The 21,693-nt window shown below is 41.2% G+C and overlaps 1 protein-coding gene across 1 annotated transcript in view; it reads right to left on the reverse strand.

The window, feature by feature from the left end:
• cmip (c-Maf inducing protein) overlaps positions 1-21,693 on the reverse strand; it is a 56,493-nt gene that overhangs the window by 9,454 nt on the left and 25,346 nt on the right. The window contains exons 2-11 of the mRNA XM_033635340.2: positions 18,112-18,237; positions 13,756-13,806; positions 12,509-12,670; positions 10,410-10,451; positions 9,978-10,040; positions 9,780-9,860; positions 8,942-9,045; positions 8,492-8,596; positions 4,459-4,911; positions 2,240-2,305 (exon numbers count right to left, since the gene is read on the reverse strand). Coding sequence (XP_033491231.1) covers positions 2,240-2,305; positions 4,459-4,911; positions 8,492-8,596; positions 8,942-9,045; positions 9,780-9,860; positions 9,978-10,040; positions 10,410-10,451; positions 12,509-12,670; positions 13,756-13,806; positions 18,112-18,237 — 1,253 coding nt within the window. The remainder of the gene's footprint in view (positions 1-2,239; positions 2,306-4,458; positions 4,912-8,491; positions 8,597-8,941; positions 9,046-9,779; positions 9,861-9,977; positions 10,041-10,409; positions 10,452-12,508; positions 12,671-13,755; positions 13,807-18,111; positions 18,238-21,693) is intronic.

Below are 21,693 nucleotides of genomic sequence, written 5' to 3' on the forward strand. Positions count from 1 at the left end.
AGTATTGTTGCCTTTTCTAATGACGCCTGAAGCCATTGACCAGGCAACAGTGGCGCAGGTGAGATACAGGTGTGTCCCAGAGTTGGAGGAACAACAAGTTGTCTGCCAGTCAATGCTAATGAAGCTCTGAATCACCCAGCCAATTAGGAACAAGACTCGGGGCTGGTTTTAGCCAATTAAAATAGGCTCTCTGGGGAGAGAGCATCCGCCTCCCTCCAGTTCATGACCCACAGAGGCATGTTGAGGTACCTCATTCACGTCAGAAGCCAGGCCCCAGGAGGACCCTCTTAGAAACTTGTATACATCCCCAGAGACTGTGATGTGAGGGACTGGCAGAAAATGAGGAAGGAGGGTGATTGAGGGAAAGGAAGTGTGAGGGGTGGCGTGTCGCTCTAGGGTGACACTGATGGTTACAGTATATGATTATGGGTTATGGCTACACTGGTGTTTCTGGACTGGAACCAAAAGTGCTCGATTCCTCATTTCTCCGAAACAGCATTTAGACTGTTATAAGTCACCAAAACTCTCCCCTGACACACAGAATACTACTGCAAGCACTACCACTACTACTTTTACAGTTTAAACAATCCCTTTCTTCATCTTGTCTATTTTCATCTGTTTTACACATGTAGATAGAGAGATAGTTCATTGGGTTCTGAGCCCTGACATAAACTCAGTACTGAGCCTGAACACATCCTTCGTCATCACAGATGGAGGACTGAAGCTGCAGCTCTACTAATGTGCTGCTGTAACTACGTATGCAGGCTGTCGAGATATTGTGCAACTCTGTGAAACTATTGCGTGTTCACAGGAAAATAAAAGGCCAGCTGAGGCCTCGACATGGGCGCTCTGAGGCTGGCACAATGAAGTCAGAGGTCCTTTAATCAAGAAAGCAAAAAAGGGAAGGGCTGTTTCACTTTTACCATTTGGCGGAAAGTAACTAAGTATAATACACGGACTCAAGTACTGTACTTAAATACAACTTTTAGGTTTACTTGAGCATTTATATGTTATAAACCGTCAATTCATGTTTATTAAAAGTGCTTGTTTTTGCCACTGACAGGCTCAGGTTGTTATAATGAGAGAGAAGTTAAACTTTTTTCTATACCATTTGCTTATTCCAGTTTGTTTTTGTGTCAAAGTTTCACTGAAGGAGAGAAATCTCACGAGAGGTGACTTGTTGCCAGAAGAAAATGGTAGAAATATTAATGAGAACTGAAGAGAGGTCGATAGGAGGAGAGGTAATAGTTTGTTGTGTTGAAGTACAGAAAGCCTATTTTACTTCTATCTAAAAGATTTTCAGTGTCATGGCTGAATATTTAGCTGATTTCAACATGTGAAAAAGCCTACAAGATTTCAGAACGAGACTTCTCCAATAGTGAGATTTGGACATAAAACAATGGAACAAGCCAAAGGTACCAAAGAATCTTTCATTTTTTTCTGTAGGGTCCTTTCTGAATGTTGTAAGACACTCATAATAACAATCTGAGCCTGTTTGTGGCAAAAACAAGCACATTTAATGGACGTAAAATGACAGGGCGCACCTGCATCCATTAGTTGCATTGTAGCCTGTTTTGCTGCTGCCGACTGCAGCCCTCTCCCTCAATACTGGACCAAAAATTGTTGTTCCCACGAGTGACTCAGACACAAAAACATGGGGAAATAGTGTCCAGATTGGAAAATACCAGAGTTGCCCTTTAAGAATAGCCTCTGAATACTTCATCCCCCACTGCCTGTAAGTAATTGTTTTAGAGTGAGAAACATACAGAAGGGTACTTTTTAATCACCGAGTAGCGTTTGCAGTTGTCCTCTCAGGCCCCGACAACCTCCCCCAGGGTTACCGCGCCTTGTTAAACATCAAATTCAAGGACTTTTCAAGGACTTCAGGCCAACTTTCCCCAAATTCAAGGACCCAACATAGTTTGAGAAATGGATCAAGGTTAATTGCTGCACTGACAATTTTTATAATGAGAAGGAGCAAGCTTTAGAGAAGCTCAAAGACAGCAATTAAAAAAAAAAAGAGAGGGAATGTCATTATTAATATTTTCATCAACTCTGTTCTCTCATCAGAATTATGGCGGCTGGACATTCAGGGGACACATTTTACAGATTGTACTGAGCGTATGAAACTGAAGCATTTTAAGATATTTTGGTCGTTCCAGGTCACTTGTATGAAAGATTAGTAGATAAATTAATAACATATGATTGTTAGCTGATGTGTGTATGTGTGAATACTTACTCTTTAGGGAAGGGGATGGGCTGCAGCAGGCTGGCGAGTGCAGGTCTCCAGTCATCGTAGTCGGACCTGACAGTTTAAAAAAGAAAAGGAAAGAAAAGAGAGATGAGGAGAGTCAGTGTAACAATGTAAAGAGGAGGGTGTAGCCTGAATAAGTGAGGCTGGAGGACAAAAAGCTAGGGGAGCAATTGAAACATGAGCAGCGCTGGGATGACGCAAATTTGCTGCGTCGATTCAGAGGCTCCAGCAGCATCACATTACTGTGAGTTAAGTAACACTGGCTTTGTTACAAATGCTACAAATGCACAGACACAGTATCGCTTTTTTAGGCCATCCTGTTTGGTTACCACACCTACACACTGACAGAAAGACACACACACGTAACTGCTGCTCTGCTTTCACAGTGGGTAATCAGCAGCCGCCTCGTACATTCATTCATTCACTCAGTGCTGTTTAACCCATTTACACTGACCGGTTCTTCAGGCATACACACACACTCACATAATGTCACCTTTACAAACTGGGACACCTCCTGGGTTGTTGATGTGTCATTTCTTTAATTTGAAATTGATTTGAGGCTTATGTAAGTTTAAAGTGGCTTCATGAAGACACAGATGTTTGTTCAAAGGCTTTACGAAACCCCTTTCTTTTTTTTAAAACTCATAAGCAGTAATAGATTTCAATCATTTTGTTTCATCTGCTCATGTATCATAATTAAATGAGACTGTGTGTGCCTCATGTGAATGACTGGAACATTATCTGTTTATTTCACCCACTGCTTATCTTAATACAGGGGACAGGCTGAACTGGTTAGGTCTGGTTTCCGCATCATTTAATGTGTATCTTCACATTCCATCTTTGAAAACGAAAGCAGATTTGACAAAACTGAACTCAATATGCAGCAGTTACTTCATGGTTACGTCCTTATTGTGAGCAAAAGAGCTCAGAAGACATGTGAGACATAAAGCTGAGAATCTTTCACACTTAACCGTTTGCTATGTCAGGATCTCTACAGGTGTTAGACACTTTCATTTAATGCTTTGGGAGATGTTTTCAAATTTAAGACTGATTTTTGGACAAATCTTCTTTTTTTAAAAATAAGAATTGCATGTAGGTATGAAGGTAAGTTGCATACATGTGGTCCCATGCAGACGTAGGTTTCATGTAGGAATATGGATATTAGAATGAGTAAGGTTAATATACGTATTGCCAACAGGTAAGTGCAATTGTAAGGCAAGTTAAGTTCAGTGGTAGGTTTGTACCATGAGGGATGTGGACTTTCACGCAGAAGAGCTTGACTTATTTTGACAAAAATAAAAGATGAATAAATTAATTTTGATGAAATATGTGTGGCAATTTAGACCTCACAAATTCAAATTTAAGACCATTCAATGACATTTTATTTGAATGTATGACATTTTAAGAACCTACAGAAACCCTGCATTGTTATGCAAACAATCATGTGACATGTGCAGAAGAAGAAGGGCTGAGAAAATGAGACTAGATATCGTAAAATCGCAAATTTTGTCTTTTCCTATATTTTTGCCTTTAGATTGGTAAGGCGAGCGTGAAATGGGGAGAGAGAGGGGTGACATGCAGCAGTGGGCTATGGGCTGGAATCGAACCAAGCATGAGTGCAGAATTAGCTGTTTGTTGCATGCAGCGATCAGATCAGAGCCCTGGATTTCTATAAAGTGGCAGATAGTTTTGCACAGAAACTGGTGACAAAGAAATGCTGAGTTTAGAAGTTTACTTTTACTGGTCTGCACCAAACTGCTGTATGATCTCTAGTTTACTCCTTCCCATCATGTGTAACCATTATTCATATCAGTTCAAGTGCATCATAGTTCAAGGGGTTGGTGGATTTCACAACAGTACAACGTACTATCAACAGAGCATTATCATCTGTTAAAGGTACAATCTGACATTTTGGGAACTAGCCTTGTTTGCCATATGAGTCATATGAGAAGATTAATAGTAATGTCATGGTTAAGGGTCCAGTACAGAGGAAGGTCCAGGGCATGTTTGGCCGAACTTAGCACAAAGACTGGATGCAAGGGAAAAGTGCTACCCCCCGTTTTGTCTCTGCGTAAGACCTAGAGTTTAAAGTGATATTGATCTTCTTATGTGACTCTGGGAAAAGGGAAGTGGGAAGTGTATCCAAAATGTTGGACTGTTTCATTAATACTCAGCAGCAATGACAGTTTTCTCTGTAAACTCACAGCATCTTGAGGATGAGAGCGAAGCAGCCCAGCACTCGGTCAGCCTGTGCTGGCAGCTGGATGGAGAGAGTGTTGACGGCCGGGCTGACAAGCAGACAGTCGATTAGGTTGGGTTCGCTGTCGCCCCCCGACGGCCCGCCCTTCCGCCTGGCGTTGGCCGAGTTGTTGTTCCGCTCCAGCTCCACCAGGATCTCGCTGGAGTTGACGACAGAGGGAGGAGGAGAGAGGGGCAGGGAGGGCGTCGGAGAGGAGATGGGAATGGACGGGGCGGGGTTTGAGGGGGCAGGGGGAGGCGGTTGAGGAGGACTGGGGTTGGAGGAAAGGGGGAGGAGGGTGGCAGGAGGCGGCGTAGGAGGCTCAGGGCGCAGCAGGCGGAGCGGCATTGGGGGTTTGCGTTCGTTCTGCTGCTGGCAGCCATTTCTGATCTCCTTCAGGCTGGGGGAGTTGTCCCGACTGTGAGGATGAGAAGAGATGGAGGAAAAGTGATTAAACCACGTACAAAAGCCACACTCAATGCAGGGAAATACAGTGTCAAAGCACAGCGGTGATGCCAATGAAAACACAAGCAAGATGTAATGATGTAAGGGAAAGAAAAAAAGGTAAGATGTGGTGAGAGCCTGGAGAGATGGGTACCAGAGAGATGGTTCCTTTGTGTGCTGGAGTTTTGGAAAAATTAACTAAGAATGATCATCTCTGGGGAAAAGGAAACCAAGGAGATGATGCTAATGAGTTAAGATAGCCTATGTCGTACATCTGCAGTCAACAAAAAGCCCCTATGGAGCACACAACAAAGAAACATGACCATTTAACGATAAAATCACTACAGTGAGGTCAATTAGGAAGCAAACATGCTGTAACTTTTATTTGGTAATGAAAAAAAAACGGCTTTGTTTCTTTGAAACTGTTTTGTTTTGTAATGTACCATGACTTAAGTGTGCCAATCTATTGATAATGATGAATTCTAAGATGTTGTACAAACAGTTAATAAAAAAAATTCTACTTGTTCAAAAGAAGCTTTTCAGAGTTGGTACATTCAGTGGCTTGAAGTTGCTTCTCATTACCATATGTGAAAGTATGATGAAGGACTTTTACCCCATAAACAATGTGAACATTTAAAACTACATTTACTTATTTTACCAAGAACCTAGAACGCAACCGTCAAAGCCAACACATGCTAGCCAGTCAGAGGGAGAATAGGGTGGGCCATACCTTTGCTATGAAACACAAAGTCAAGACCTGTTGACTGCTGAAAAAGCAGTGTGCATCAAGGAGCTCTTTTTTTAAAGAAGGGAAACAACCAATTACCATAAAAACCACTTATAACACCAGGCCTTATAAGCAAGTTTAGGGTTTCACTCTTAATAAATAATTTTATTTATTCAATGAATTGCTATTGTTTGTATTTTATATAACTGCTTGTGTATTTTTTTGGGGCTGTAGAGGTTTCTTTCTTTTTGTTTTAAATAAAAGCCCATGTTGGGATATTGCTAATCAGTTTATACTATAAATGGCATAACGTGGTCTGATGATGGTAATCTGATCTGCTTTCCCGGTAACATCTGCAAATTACTGTTTGTATTGTTTCCTTCACATCAGTCCTACAAGACGTGGGAAATGATGATCATGAGTTTGTCAAATCAATGAAAAAAAATTGGAGTAAGGTCGTAAAAGAATAACCCTTCTACCACAACAGCAGAATAACCAGGTATTAGTCCACTTTAAACTCCCCCTCCAGACACAAAATAATCTGCTACGATTAATGTTTTGTTCAACATGGTTTTCCCACATAAAAAGTTAAGACAAACTCTGAAAAGGGTCCAGAAGCACATCTACTCTGGATCTGGACGTCACCTCGCCTACCATCATTGCTTGCAATAGGATTCATTATCTGCTTTCTCCAGCACTGACACAGCACCACTGGGGCTCAACAGCTGACCATTTGGCAAATTTGCATTTCTTTGGATAGTGAAGGCATGACCCGCCCTACTCTCTCTTGCTCTTACTCTGCCCCTGACATTCTTACCCTAACCCTGACCAATTTCACTCCTCTTGCTCAAACCTAGTCAACGCAACCAACAAAGCCAACACATGATAGCCAATCAGAGGGAGAGTAGGGTAGGCCATGCCTTCGCTATCCTATGAAACAAAGTCAAGACCTGTTGACTGCTGAAAAAGCAGTGTGCATCAAGATGGCTAGCATTAGCATTAGAGGAAACATCGGAGAGATTCAGCCATAGATGTTTAAGCCTCAGTCGGACCTTGACTCAGATGAGGAGTCTGTTGTGCACGAAAATCAGCGACTTGAGTATTGGCATGTTAAGTGTAGTAAGTATCTTTTATTAGTTTATGTTATTTGTTAGATTGTAGGCTAACTGGCAGTGGCAGACACAGCGTTAGTGTTTGTAAAAAAAACATACAGTAATATCTGCTATCATGGGTCTTTGGTAGATAGTAGAAGAAAGCTTCAGGGTCCAGTTAACATCCAAAAACTGCACACTCTACCATGTTTTCTGTCAAAACTTTCACTATGTTAACTCTGCTGTCTCTAGATCTACTGACAAGTCTGCTCTGTGCTGGAGGTTTCAGGTTTCTTTGCTGGTATTGTGTCGAAGTATGTTCCCCTGTCAATATGTGTTTCCTGTATGAGACAGCGTTTGGCGTTCCTATTAGTGATGTACCTGATAGAACTTGCCTGGCGGATCTGAATCTCAGATCTCAGTAGAGGAATGTGAAAACACCTCTGCAGTGACAAACTTTGCACAGATACAAATCAGTATGGCCAAGGTCAGACATTTAGGGGACACTGACAGAGGACAAGTGGAGGGGAATTTAAGAAAGGAACAGCAGCTGTGGCAAAACTTTTTTCTTACACCAGCTATATATTTTTGTAGTATCTGAAACTAAATGTGTGGAGGCCTCTTTATAATTTCCAGGCAATGCAACACTCATTTATTCATGGTTCGGAAAAATAAATTAAAGGAAAATTAATGACATGACATTTCATCCTGTAATATTTTTGAGGCATTTATTGGATCATCTACACTTTATTTTATTTTATTTTTTTAAAGATATTTTTTTGGGCAGTTTTTGCCTTTAATGGACAGGACAGTTAAGTGTGAAAGAGGGAGAGAGAGAGGGGACGACATGCAGCAAAGGGCCACAGGCTGGACTCGAACCCGGGCCACTGTGGCAACAGCCTTGTACATGGGACACCTGCCCTACCACTAAGCCACCGACGCCCTAACACTTTAATTTAACATGCTTAGTAACCAAAGACTCGAATTATTGTGCACTTTTAGTTCTTATGTTACAAGTAACTAATTAACAGAGGGGTGATAAAGAATACAGTATCATATTGTAGAGATTTGGGGATTATGGCTCAAAGTTGTCATAGGAACTGATCATTTCTAAATAAATATTGTCCACACAATCAAACTTCCACTGGTGAGTATTATCTAACGTTTTAACTTTCCAAGATGTTTGCCTAAAATATAATGACTGCATACATTATGCCCGTAAATGACAATATACTTCTAGCACATTAAACTCAAGTGGGGTGTTAGATGAACCTATCAACACTGTCAATAAACAGACTATGATGGAGTGAGTCATCTCTAGCATAGAGACAACATAAAAACAGCTTTTACTCATGCTTCACTTTTGACTGTTTTGTCGGGAATGCTGTCATTAAGTGACAGAAAGTGCACTCAGGTAGCCATTTTGTATACAAGCAGTATGGCCGTATAAAGCCCTAGGGGAGCTGTAGCTTGTCTAGCCTTCCATGCTGCTGACCTTCAGGCCCGACAGCTCTGAGCTGCTCAAACTTCAGTGGGCAGATAAACAAGATGTCCGGACATGAGTGGAAAGGTAAGTGGATAAACTGAGGATGCAGCGAAAAATCAATCAATCAAGTGAAAGTGGTGAGGCAAGCCAAGAGTTTACAAACTCCATCACGCTCTGGAAAAAGACAAGAAGTTACAGTGTGCGTGTGTGTGTGTGTGTGTGTGTATGTGTGTGTGTGTGCATAACTGACCTGTTGATGAACTCCTCATAACAGGAATAAATGGCGGCGAGACACACTGCCACCAGGTTTGGCAGGACACGTGGGTGAGGGCACTGCCCTGTTGGCCCATGCATGCTGCAACACACATGGGTACAGGTGAGTTACTATGGTCTGTACTATCTACTGCAGGATCAGCATCTGTTACGGCACACCTCGTGCCTCATGCTGCTTTATGTATTTCATGTTGTGCATTTTAAGTGAAAGTCTATATGTTATTAAGAGGCTTTTTATCTAAGAGGAATAAAGATTGAGTATGAAATTGGTCAAATGTATATAAATATGTAACATACCAGCACTCATTAATATAAATCCAAACCTTTCACTGATACTTAATTACATGTCTAATTGTAACCCAGCAGGACATTAACAATTTTATAGGACCAGCTGACATGGACTTGTGCTGCTGAGCATGACACTCACCTGTGGACGAATTTCTTGACGACCTCCATCCCACCATTCAGCTCGTTGAGAGCCAGGATGTACTCCTGAGTAAAGAGTCGCAGTCGAGGGCACTTTCCAAAATCCTGTCAAAGAGAAGCACAAAAACAAGCACAAAGGTTAACCAAAGTGCAAAAGAGAAAAGCGAGAACTTGAGGATCACATTCAGAGACATAAAGGTTTCCCCCTTTGTTTTTGGTACTGTATAGGGAAAGGATTGTATTTTATTTTAGAAAAATCCCGGGTAAATAATAAAAGTTCCTGCTGTGGAAAAGGGGCATATGACTTATCTGGTACTCGAAACTCAAAGTTCAGGACTTCGGACTTCATTTGGGACTTGAGTGCAAAGACTGTAGACTCACTTGTGATTTGCTAAACAAGAACTTGGTCCCACCTATTGGTCTGTTTCTCTTTCAGTATCCTCATTCATCACTTTATGATTATTTGCTTGGTAGAACAAAACACATACACATTTTACATTGTTAGCTTAGTTTTACTGTTTATATACTATTGAGCAAAAACTGACTGAGTGAAAACTGAGAGAAAAAACATTCACCTCACACAGTGACACATAAACTATACAACACAAAACTAAAAAAGCTAAAACTTCAGTTAAAATTGGAGAGAAGGTGGGTGGGGGCGCTGATTACACCAACTTGATTCAAGGAAGCAACCTGCACATAAATGACCAGCAGTTTGAGATTGCCTGCAATAAACAGGCATCTGAAGAGGAATCACGCAGTGTGGAACCAGCACTAAATGGGAACTGATTCCCAGTTCTTATCAACACTTCTGAAAGTTCTGTGCAGAGCACTCTCACCATGTTATGTTTGAGGATTCTCTGGACCACAGGAGTGAACACTTCAATCACGACCATCGACCGCGGCCGCTCCCGACAGTGCTGCAACACACAGGAACGACTATCAGCAGGAAGCACTTTAAAATGCTAACAACTACTTCACTACAGAAACTATATGTTCAGTGTCGTTCCATTTACTACTGCGGCACATGATCTCACCTTACAGAAGAACTCACACAGGTCAGGTGGTGGGTGGTTGTTTTCCAGGAGAGGAGCAATGGCCTGAACACAGACAGACAGATAGAAAGACAGATGAACATTTCCATATCCTCTCTCTCTTATTTATCCTAGCCTGGAGCCAGCAGTACAGATCTAGGCTGTCAGGTGTGTGAGACTTAAATATAAGCCCACAGGAGAGCTACAAACATCAGAACCTCTCTCAGCATCCAACTCCTCTGTTCTGCCCGGATACCCCCACGTGGGCATCGATGACAACAATCGAAAACACACAAATACACAAGTGTAACATATATCTATATTTGTCTTCAGTTTAAGATCAAAACAACTGGAGGCTGAACTAAAGTGTGTTAATGATTGACTTCAGCCTGACATCAAATAACATTTACTATATAGTGCCGACTTCATACTCACCACTATGATGTTCTCATGATCCTGAGTGCTGAGATTAGAGTTCTGTGGGGAAGACAAAAAGAAAAAAGTTGTAGGAAAGAAGTAAATGGATTATAGTGTGTGTGTTTGTGTGTCTGTTCCTCTCAGGAACATTAAAAAGGTGAACTTGATATGAGCTTATCTTTAAACATTTAGGTTTAAGCTCAAGATCAGGATTAGTGTCATGTTTAGGTAAGAATTAGGGTTACAGACAGTTGTGTTTGACAGGGAGGTTCCTGCTTTATACTACGTGGTAATGTGTAGTGATCAGTGCCACGCCAAGAGTATCCAAACACCTACCTGGAATACTCCACCTTAGAGGAAATGACACCAGCATCAGAGCAAACATGAGGTGTAATCCCTTCATCACAAGCTCAGCCTACACCTTGGGGGATGCAGGAGCTTGTTTCCTCAAGGATATTTTTTCCCCATTCATGGTACCTTTATGCACAATTTTTCAGTCTATTTGAGATAACAGAATGCCTTAATGTCTGTATATCATTAAGGAGACACGTAACAGTTGCCAGGGAAAAAAAAATAATTCTGTAGAGCCTACATCCTATTTTGTAATTGTTCCCCAACTGTCTGTATCATTCTGAAACCATAACACAACAAATGTGGGGGATGACTAATTTTCACTTCCTCAGTCAAGGAAATGTACACTCCAGTACTCTGAATTGAATATTAGAACAATAGAAAAACATCCACTTAATTATATTGGATTTCTTCAGGGAATAGCATAAATCTGGGGCTTTTAAGGAAACACTTGGGATTGAAGCCACAGACGCCACCCCTCCACTTCGCCCCTGTAAATAAATGTAGTCAAGCAAAATCTAGTAGAAGTGTTAAAGGGCCAGTGTGTAATATTTGGCATGGTTTATTGTCAATCTGAATCTGAATCTGAATCTTCTACCCATTAATATGTTTATACAAGTGTATAATCGCTATAAAATAAAATTCGTTTGGTTTTCGTAGCCTTATAGTTAAGCTTATATATATATATATATATATATATATAGCAAGGGCCTTGCTAGCAAGGGCCTTGCTTTAGAGAGGTCGCCATCTTGCGCCGCCATGTATGTACGGCAGACCGAGCAGACAATCCAGCCAGCCAGAGAACGCGTTTCGCGTGTATAAATGAACCAACGAAGACAGCGGAAGGAAGGAAGTAGGAGGAGGAAACAGCAGAGAGTGTTAGTAGTTCGTCGATAGAGAGTAGTGAAAAGTTTTTTTAGTTATAAAGTTTGCGAATGGACCACACTTACCACGCAACAGGAGAGAATGAACCCAAACCGTCATCTGCGAGGAAAAGAAGACGCAACTTCACTCCTTGTGATGCACTCTCTGCGGCGCTTTTTTGTGTAAAGTTATGAAGTGTGTCTGTTACGCTAGAAGAGTCAGAGTTTGGGACGGAGTCTTTTACCCCCTGGAGTGTTACCGGAGTTTCTGGAGTGCTCAAATAAACGGGCCTTTTTCCCGAACGCTCCTCTGGTCTCCTGCTCGTGAGGGATTCATTACAGTATCGTAACATGGTTTAGATTTCTAAATAAACACACAACTCGTCGCTAGATAGACCTACTCCTGAAAAACTCGTGCGCAAGGCTTTTTGTCCCTACGAGGCCGCCGTCATTTACCCGACAGGAGGGGTGAGCGAGTGAGCCCTGCAATCTAGAATTTGGCCACTGATATCACTGTTTTCAACCCATTTTACACACTGGCCCTTTAAGTAGTATGAAATTGAAATACTCAACCAAACTACAAGTATATGAAGAACCAAAATGTTGCATAATCTGTGTATGTGTAGCCACGTATTATGTAAAACTCAGACATGAAGCAATAATTGTGCACTAATTTTAAAAGTCTTAAAATTCATCTGTTCTTACTTCTTAAAAAATCCCCTTTTCAAAAGTGTTTTAAATCATAATGTCATTGTTTTTTTCTCTTGTTAGTGTTAAACAGTGAAGGAAATGGAAAAGAAAAAAAACTTGAATTAGGCTTCAAAGGAAAAGGTAAAGGCAAGGGGAAGGTCCACACAGGTAATATATGCATGAATATGTGTGTGTGTGTGTGTGTGTAGCTACCTCAGCCAGCAGGGTGGAGATGATGTGCAGAGGAGCCTGGTGGATGGACTCGTCCTGTAGTGGTGAGGTAAGAGCCATGTCCACCAGCGCTCTGATCTCCTTCAGCACCACGTCCCAGCGACTGGGGTTGTTCAGGACCTTACGGTACTTGTAGATCTTTTTCTGTAGAAAAAAAACCCCACAATGGGATACCCCACAGTGATGACCAAGCAAGCATTAGGAATATATGAGGGGCTGTTTGTTATTTATGAGAGGGGAGAGTGTGGTGTACAATGGGGGAGGCACTTAAAAACTATTTTTAAGCCCTGGGGAGGGAGTTATGTTTTTTGATTTGGCTTAGGGGAGGGACATTCAACCTTGAATGGTCATATTTTGTATTTGTTTAATATACCCTCAGAACTATGAAACCCGCAAGTGGGTTTGAAGGGTGTGTTTTCTTTAAAAATCTCCAAAGTCACACCATCGATCATAGACAGAAACAGTGAAATATGTTTTTTAATGGTGAAAAGAGGGTCATGCGTTTCCCCCTAGTCACACCCCAGCCACCCACCTACTCTGATAAGTAAAGTACAGTCCCTAAATATAATATTTTCTGCGGCTGCTGCCTGCATTGTTCTGTGAAACAATCACTCCAACACTTCTGATATCTTTAAGAAGTACCTTTCAAAAGTGTGACTTTTGTCCTTGTTTTGGGCCTGATTCATGTCACCATTTTTTTCAATGCTTGTCATGTTTGCATGGGAAATTTCTATTCAAAATGGTGGAGTGAAAGCTCATTAACAGGAAGTGTTTGTAAAGGATCAGAGCTGCTTAAAGTCTTTCTGTCATGATACCTGTGTATATATATGGACAGTGCTTTCAGCTTTAGATTGTTGCTTGAGAAACAGTGTTGATTGTGAAGGAAATTAAACACAGAAAAAAAATGTAAACCATAGGAAGTAACTGTGAGCTCTACCTCTCTGAACTGCTTGAGGCATACTTCCTTGTATAGCTTTATTTAGCTCAGTGAGCACAGCACGACTGTAGCACTGACAGGTTTAGAGGTCTGATTCTCATAAAAGTCTGTAAAGTGGCGTGTCAGACTGTGAGAAGATTTGTAATTCAACAAAAAACGATTTTGGTGTTTCAACATTCTCATGTGCGATAAACTGCAATATGTGTGGTAATCTTTATACAGTAAAAAACAAAGGAAAAAAAAGAAACGATAAAGAACACAAACCGTGTGTGTGGGGTGTGTGTAACCTTACCTTCCACTGTAGGGAGTGAAACCACTGGTCCCTCAAGTAGCTGTTTGCAGCCTGTGGCAACACACACACACACACATACACACACACACACATATACACACGCAGAGAGACACAAACAATTTGTTAAATGTGATCTCATAGACAGCAAACCACAGATAAGGATTTCATGTCTTTGGCTTAGAGCCACTCAGTTGACGACATCCTGAAAGAGGAAACAAAGATTTTTGCATCCGTGTAAAAGATCAAATGCTCACGTTTTGTAAGTCAACATTAAATTAGTACAGTCATTTTCTGCAGCCCTTCCCTCTAACTACGTTTCACTTTTAAAGCCCTACAACTATCTGATTTGATTTAGTCATGAATACAAGAAAATATGTGGTTTCTGGATGAAAAGCACAAAATAAGTCTTGGCACTGTTTGCAAAAGAAAAAAACTAAAGTCAACAGACATGGTTAGATTTTTTTAGGATAAGTTTTTAACAGTAAAGCTGCACTGATCAATAGTTTTACATTAACAATAGATCAATATGTAATGTGGGAGTGGTTTCACATAGTGATGAATAAATAAAGAATTACCACCCGACTCCCCAGTCCAGCTCTGTGGAGCGTTTCATTGTGTTTAAGCCCATTGATTTGGTGGTATCGCTCTTACTGCTCTCACGTACCTCATTTCCAGCAGCAGCAAGCAGCTCTTTTCAGCAAAAAAACCCTGATAGACCCACTGCACACTACGTCTCCAGCACCAAAGCATGCACTGACCAGCATCTAGCTGGTGAACACAGTGAAGCATCTAGCAGCTACAGAGACAAATATTTTTCTCAGGATTTGATGGACACCAAAAAAAGATTAGCAGACACGCTGTTGCTGCCGTTATACAGGTTAGACCCAGTGCTGCTGCAGGCCACCAGCCCACTGTGACACCTGGTGCTGGCACTGGCCAAATTTTAGCCGGGAAGCAGTCCACAGTGGCGGGGAGCAAGGTGGAGGGACGGTAGGGTGGCTAGATAGCTAATTATCATTTGCGATCTGATAATCAGAGAGAGAGAGAGGGAGAGAGGCAAGGAGGGGATAAGAGGTTAAATAAATCACTGTATGGGAAACACAGGTTACTATATGAAACATTTGCATATGCCTGTGGTCGTCTGGTGGGAGGGGCTTGGGACAGAGAGGAGACAGCTGCAGGAGGAGGGTGTATTTTCAAAATTCTTTTTTTACCACTTCCAGATTTCTGCCTACTACAGCTTTAAACAAGACAAGATTTACACAGGAACAAAGGCAAGATGAAAAAACAACAACATTGATATAATGAACTGACGTCTTTTAAAAATGAACATCTGACTTCTCTGACACACACAGATAAAGCGCATTGTAAACTGAATTGCCAACAACTGCAGGGGTAGATTAAAAATGAACTTTGTCTTCAAGCAACGAACCAGGAAATAATACTCCTGTTCTTCCCATCTGCTTCATGTGTGTTTGCACTTTTTACTACCTGTCCCAATGTTTGTGAACAGTAAAATAATTGATCGCCAGCAAAACAAAGTGTAATGACTTTGAGGTCAGACCAGCGTAGGCGGGGCTGGTATTTAGAGTAAGAAATGGAACATGATAGACTGATTAGAAGGAACAGTGCGCTCAGTACAGTAGGTAGCCTGCTGCTTTCAATAAGATAGCAGAAAGAAGATTCAGAGGGAGTTTTAACTGTTTGGGATAATAATCTTACAAGAGACTGGGAATGTGTCAGGGTAGATACTAAAACTGAGTCTTACTATTCTCGTCTGCTTAGAATGATTCTACAACCCTTGATAACAAGCCTCCTGTCTTCCCCCGTGTGAGATAGGAGCTGCGCTCATGAGCAACATTTGAGGACCTACAGAGTCACTTTTGTCCCCAGATGGTGAAAACTAAATGACCTCAATAACCCACCATTACAAAATTAGCAATAAAGCTCCTGCTGACTCAGGAGTTGACTGTTGTTGTCCTGTTATGAAAAATCATTCGTTATTACTTGCGTAAATGCAAAATCCAAATAAGGGTGAGTGACTCTTTGAATAAAGTTCAGATGGGAATCCATGATAATGACCTGGCTTCTATTCATCAAATTTATACCCACAGGAAACAACAGCAATGAGTCAAGAGGAACAGCAATCATATTCCCTCAGCAATTTAATCATATTTATCAGTGTTTTTTATTGCCATAACCCAAATCAGCACGTTGACAGATTTGGATTTTAGTGCCCACTCTGTTTGCGTTTTTTAAGTTGACTTATGATCTTGATCTCTAAACATCTGCTATCTTCAGTTTTCCTTGACATTTATTTATTTTTCTCTCTTTTTCTATGTTCCTTTAATAGCTGGAAAACTACACTGAATTTTCTGGTTTTCCGCCACTTGTGCAGGAACCCTGACTGATCTTGGCTTGTGGAGCTGAGCTTTTCCTCTAAAGCACAAACTGAATCTGTCTGGCAGTGGTCCAAACAGCTGGCAGCAGGCATAAGCAAACACCACTGAGGAGGTGGGTATACACTGTTGACCCTCACCACCCATAATGGGTTGAATTGTGTATCAGAGTTAATTGGGCTAATGGGTAACAGTACCAAATGTGCTCACTGAATGATTGAATGTTCAGCAGTTACATGGTGTAAGGTGTCCAGTACAGGTCTTGGTGCTGTCTTGAGTTTCAAACATTACAGCCACTAAACTACACAACCAAGTCCAGCTGTTTTGATTGTTGACTATTATCATGGGAAATTAATAACAACCAAATTCACCACAAATGTACTTGTATAAAAATAAATCCCACCCGGGGAGCAATCAGGAAAGAAAGTTCCCACAACATCGAGCATCAAAAGCTCAGTCGAATCATTTATGACAGGACACTAACCAAATAGTTATCTGCTAGTTATCAGACAGTGCTCCACTTTGTCCCCAGACATTTAATCTGTTTATACAAGTGGGTTTAGAAGTTTTTGTGATACATCATACATGAATAGATACAAAGACTTTGTCAAAGCTTTGAGTTTGATGAACTGATGCCCCTAAATCAACACCAGAATATATTGGCTGTTTCAGACAGAGACAGGGATCATGTTCCTGTGTACTTTTAAGACAATTACTTCCATAATTAGTAACCATAAACACCACATGAGGTGATATTTTTGTCATTAACACTGAATCAAATGACTGCTATATTTTGGAAAGACATTCAGGACAGGTGATGACACTCTCATTAAAAATTATTATAGCTACATTATTAATAAAGCTGTTTGGAAAACCGTCGCAGCTAGAGCCTGCTATACAACATTAGCATGCCAAATCAGAGTCAGTTAAGGCACTGAGAAGGTTACAGAGTGGTGCATGGAAGATGTTTTTTGTAGGCAAACCCTATTAGGGTTAGGGTATGATGCCATGGTTCCCTCAACAAAAAGCCAATGGGATTTCTTGATTAGATTTTGGATTATTGCAGAAAATAAGCTCTGTGGCAGGCAAAAGTTTATGATTCGTTCATGTTTTGTCCAGCAAGATAATCTTCACAAATGAACACCACTTTTATGATCATTGAAGCGTAAATGAAATCGCCAGAAATAAAAAGCTAATGTAAGGCTAAAAAGGGAACTACACTATGTTCTCATGACTTTGACGTCGCTACCACAACAAGGCTATATAACGGAGTTCAGCATGATGACATGCTGTAGCCTCATTCAGCCACTTCTTAGAAACCAACTTTTCAAAGATATGTAAAAGCTTCAGAATTCACGAGTGGGGTATTTAATGACATATTTTATGTGGTAAAACATCATTGATGAACCTGGTTATAATCTCTGATTAACTTTTCCAACATGTTTTTTTCAAATTCCTCAAATTCTTGATTGTCATTTTAAAAGATGCTTTACACATGGGATCCTGCAAGGTAAGTTCATGCTGCAGATTACACTGCATGTGCATTCAGTGGAGATACAGTACAAAACAAAAAAAACAACAATAGCAAAACACAATTAAGGCTTGTTCTTTGGTTTTGGTTTAAATGTTTATTAGATTATCAGTCCTCATCATTTCCCCCTTTTTAAAGCCTACCAAACCTAAAAAAAAAACCCACATGTATCCTTTCAGTGTTGGACCAAATTGATTGAACTGATTGGATTTGAATAATGAACTTTCCAACACTTGTCTTGTTTGTAGCCACTGCTATTGCAAACAAAATAAGCTGCTACTGTGTGGAAACAGCTCCTATAGCTACCTAGCTAGCCTACAAAAATGTCAAGGTAGCTTGTTGTTTTGTTTCATTGTCACCAATTTATTCCAAGCCTGTGTTATTCCAGCCTGTATAAAGCCACTGGCTTGTTTTTACGTGCATTACCTGCAAGAGGACGGTGCCACCAGGGAAGCTAAGTTGGACACAGTACTTCGGAGCATTGTCCCATGAAAGGAGCTGCAGGTCTTCTATAGAACTGTAGGACAATGACGTCTCCATGTAACCGGTGGGCTAGAGAGAAGAGAGAAAACAAAAGGATATTAGTCTGCCACTGTCAAACATTTACAGTACATACTGTATATTTAAACAGAGCCGGTGGAGAAAAAGGCATTTATTTTTACTGGCAGTCAGCTGGAAAGACAAAAAGAAACATATCCTGGGCTAACCTGCCCTGGGTAAACACAACGACCAAACAAAACCTCCAAATACAGCAGAATGGCAAACGCTGTTACAGAGTACACAGGGTAATCTTTATCAGCTGTGGTGACATTTGATGTAGTTCCAAGTGAATAGTCATTGAATGCTGAAACAAACTGGAAAATCAATTTAGCAAAAGCCATTAATCACACAAATACACAAACATCACATGGAAAGACATTGTTCATGTAGCTTTGAGTCAACACACACTCACTCACACACACACAGAAAACTGAGTCTGTGATGGCAGAGTTCAGATCCCAGTCTCATCGTTGTGGGAGCTGGAAGCAGATGCAACTGAGTAACAGGCCACAACCTGTTTGCTAGTCTCAAAATGATTACAGAAACGCTGACAAATTACCACAAGTTTCCGGACTCAGGAACAGAAGAGTCTTTAGAGAAAAAGAAGGGGGGGGGGGGGGGGGGGGGGGTCGAAAAAAAAAAAGAATCTGAACAGATAAAAATAACGAGACAGAGTGAAAGCCACCAGGAAACCCGAGCCTGTATATATTCTAAGCCCCAGGAGAAGTTTGAAGAGAAATGTTTAATTTCACAGTGTGTCTATAATAAGACATGTGTCTGTCAGTAATGCAGAAATGGCAGTAAATGAATCACCAGTTCATTTCCCAGACATTAGCGTCACTGAATGACTTAGTACCAATTATTGTTGATGGGAGACTAACTGTATATCCACACAAATGGGCCCTGCAGACGTCATCTGCAGGGGCTTTTGCTGTGCCCTCATTAGGCTTTCTGGCATTTATCAGCAGTTTTTTCCATTTACTTTTTTATTTTATTCTGAGGCCATTTTCATATTTTCATGTTGAGAACTTGAGATACTCAGAGCATGCTGAGCATTCTGAGCAAAAGTTTGTTGTAAAAAGAGTATGGGAAAATCACATTCACTTTACGCAGCGATTGGCCAGGTGCACAGAGGTGAGAGCAGGTGGAACATCTTTCTCAAGCTCTCTTTTTTCATTTTTCATACAACTACTTCTGTCTCTTTTTGTGTCAACATCAACACCATGAATGCCTGGAAGGAAAGACTGTCAGAGAGTGTGTGCCATTATCTCCATTCAGTCAATGTGTCAGGGTGGGCAAAAGACAGAGTTCTTGGCCCCGCTTTGCGACCTTGCCCTCTGCCATGACTTAGCACTACATTACCCCTTTTCCACCAAATTAGCTCTGGTTCTTGAACCAGTTCAGTTCAAGACTCTTAGAACCTTGGTGCTATCCAACAAACCAGGCACTTTTAACTAATTTTGAGCAGAACCATTGTAATGAAGGACGCTTCATCAGCAGACAAGCGTTGCTCAATGCACAACAGAAGTAAACAGCAAGATGGCTTATTACATTGATTAATTGCTAACTTGGTTCTGTTAATACAGATATTTGTTTCCATCCACAAATCAAGCATGGAATAACTATTAATAAATAGAAGTAGAAGCCCATTATGTACAAGACTCAATTTTGTCTTTTCGACCTGTAGAGTACAACCTGGTCTCACTCTCAGGGCATCAAAATACCCCACTTGGGCAGTGCCGGGCTTTCCACCAACTCCAATGTGGACCCATTCGGATCGCTAGCATGTCAAAAGTCTGCCCTGGGTGGTCGGGAGGTGAGGTGGATGGGTCAACCAAACAGTAGACTCTGACCCAGGAGACCAACAAATAACGTCGGTTGTGGCGTTTGTGCCACTAAAAATAGGTTGTTTTTTTTAAGCAACATCTGGGATCTTTTCCTTATCATAACCAGTTAGTGTTGTTGCCTAAACCTAACCGCAGATCCTTCCTTACTGCTGACCCCTTATACATACATACATACAATGCAAAAGGCTGCCCCCTGGAGTCAATCTAGTTGTGCCTGGGGCTTCTGTCCAAGAGGCAAAATACAACGATAGGGGTGATGTTGTCACAGTTTGCACTTCAGATCAAGAATAACCTGTTCTTTTTGTTCCAGCTGGGAATCAACAAGCAATTTTGTTTTTGGTCAGAATTTGTCAGACTGGAAAAATCTCGGATTGATAATAATATTATTAATACTGTACAACAAAGAACATATTCACTGGTTCTGATGATTTCTGCACACATTTCTGCATGTTTCATGCATATTGCATCAATGTTTCTAAAGTGACGTCATGTATGAGCTGACTTTGTCATCTGGAGGTGGAGGGGATGGTGAATGGCAAGACGCCTGCCAGACCACTGTTTATGAGCTGTTCTGTTTTAGCATGTCATTTTTAGCATTTTTTTAGGCAGTAAACATGGGTGTTTTCTTGTAACCTGTTGCTGTTTTTGCAGCGGGGATAGTGCCACTAAAACCGGGCATTTTACACCAAAACATAACCTTTTCCTAACCATAACCAAACAGTTATTGTGCCTACACCTAACCACACTTTAACCACGGCATTGCTGAAATGGAAAGTTTCAGTGTATCTTCTACATAATAATGTGCAAATGTAATGTATCCATAGTTTGCAGAAACAAACAATGCCAACATTTGTCCTGGCGACTGGGTTGGATGGTTTGACGATCTGAGCAAACTGTGTCATTACAACCTGTTTAGAAAACATCAGTTCTTCAGTAAATATGTTGCTCATAAACATGATACAAATGTAAATATATAACCAAGGTGGATATCCAAATAATTACTGCCATTATAATGATAATGAATGAACTAGGACTGTCAAGCTACAGTTAATGTCTCAGGAGAAAAAGGCCTCCACTGCCTCCCTGGTTCTTCTTCTGCTGCTGCTTTCAGACAGATAAACAGCCTGTCTCAGGCTTCCACCAGCACACACACACACACACACACACACACACACACACACACACAGTCATGGCTCCACTCAACACAAACACATCTGAGTAGTTACATTGCAGCAGCAGCAGCAAAAGCCTGCTTTCGCCCTGGCGTCTCTCTGCAGTGGCGTCGAGCAGACAGGTGGTTCTCTTTATTTGCATCCATCTCACTGTCGTGCAGCCCCCCTCCCCTTTACTGTCGAACAAACACGCTATTCCTTTATTTACACCTCCCTCCGCGACTGATAGAGTGAACTGGCTCCTCTCTCTCACCCCCTACACACAGACACACACAGGATTTTCATTACAGACGACGTCCATAGCAAATATTGGTTCTGTGTGAGATGTCTCATTTCCTTGGAAGAGTAAACTTCAGCCCTGCTGTCTGTCTGTCTATCTGTCTGTCTGTCTGTCTGCCTGCCTGCACACTACCAAATAGTGTTTTACATCAGGTTGGAGCTTGAGTTGG

This window comes from Epinephelus lanceolatus, chromosome 5 (genome assembly GCF_041903045.1).
Source record: "Epinephelus lanceolatus isolate andai-2023 chromosome 5, ASM4190304v1, whole genome shotgun sequence".
Lineage (NCBI taxonomy): Eukaryota > Metazoa > Chordata > Actinopteri > Perciformes > Serranidae > Epinephelus > Epinephelus lanceolatus.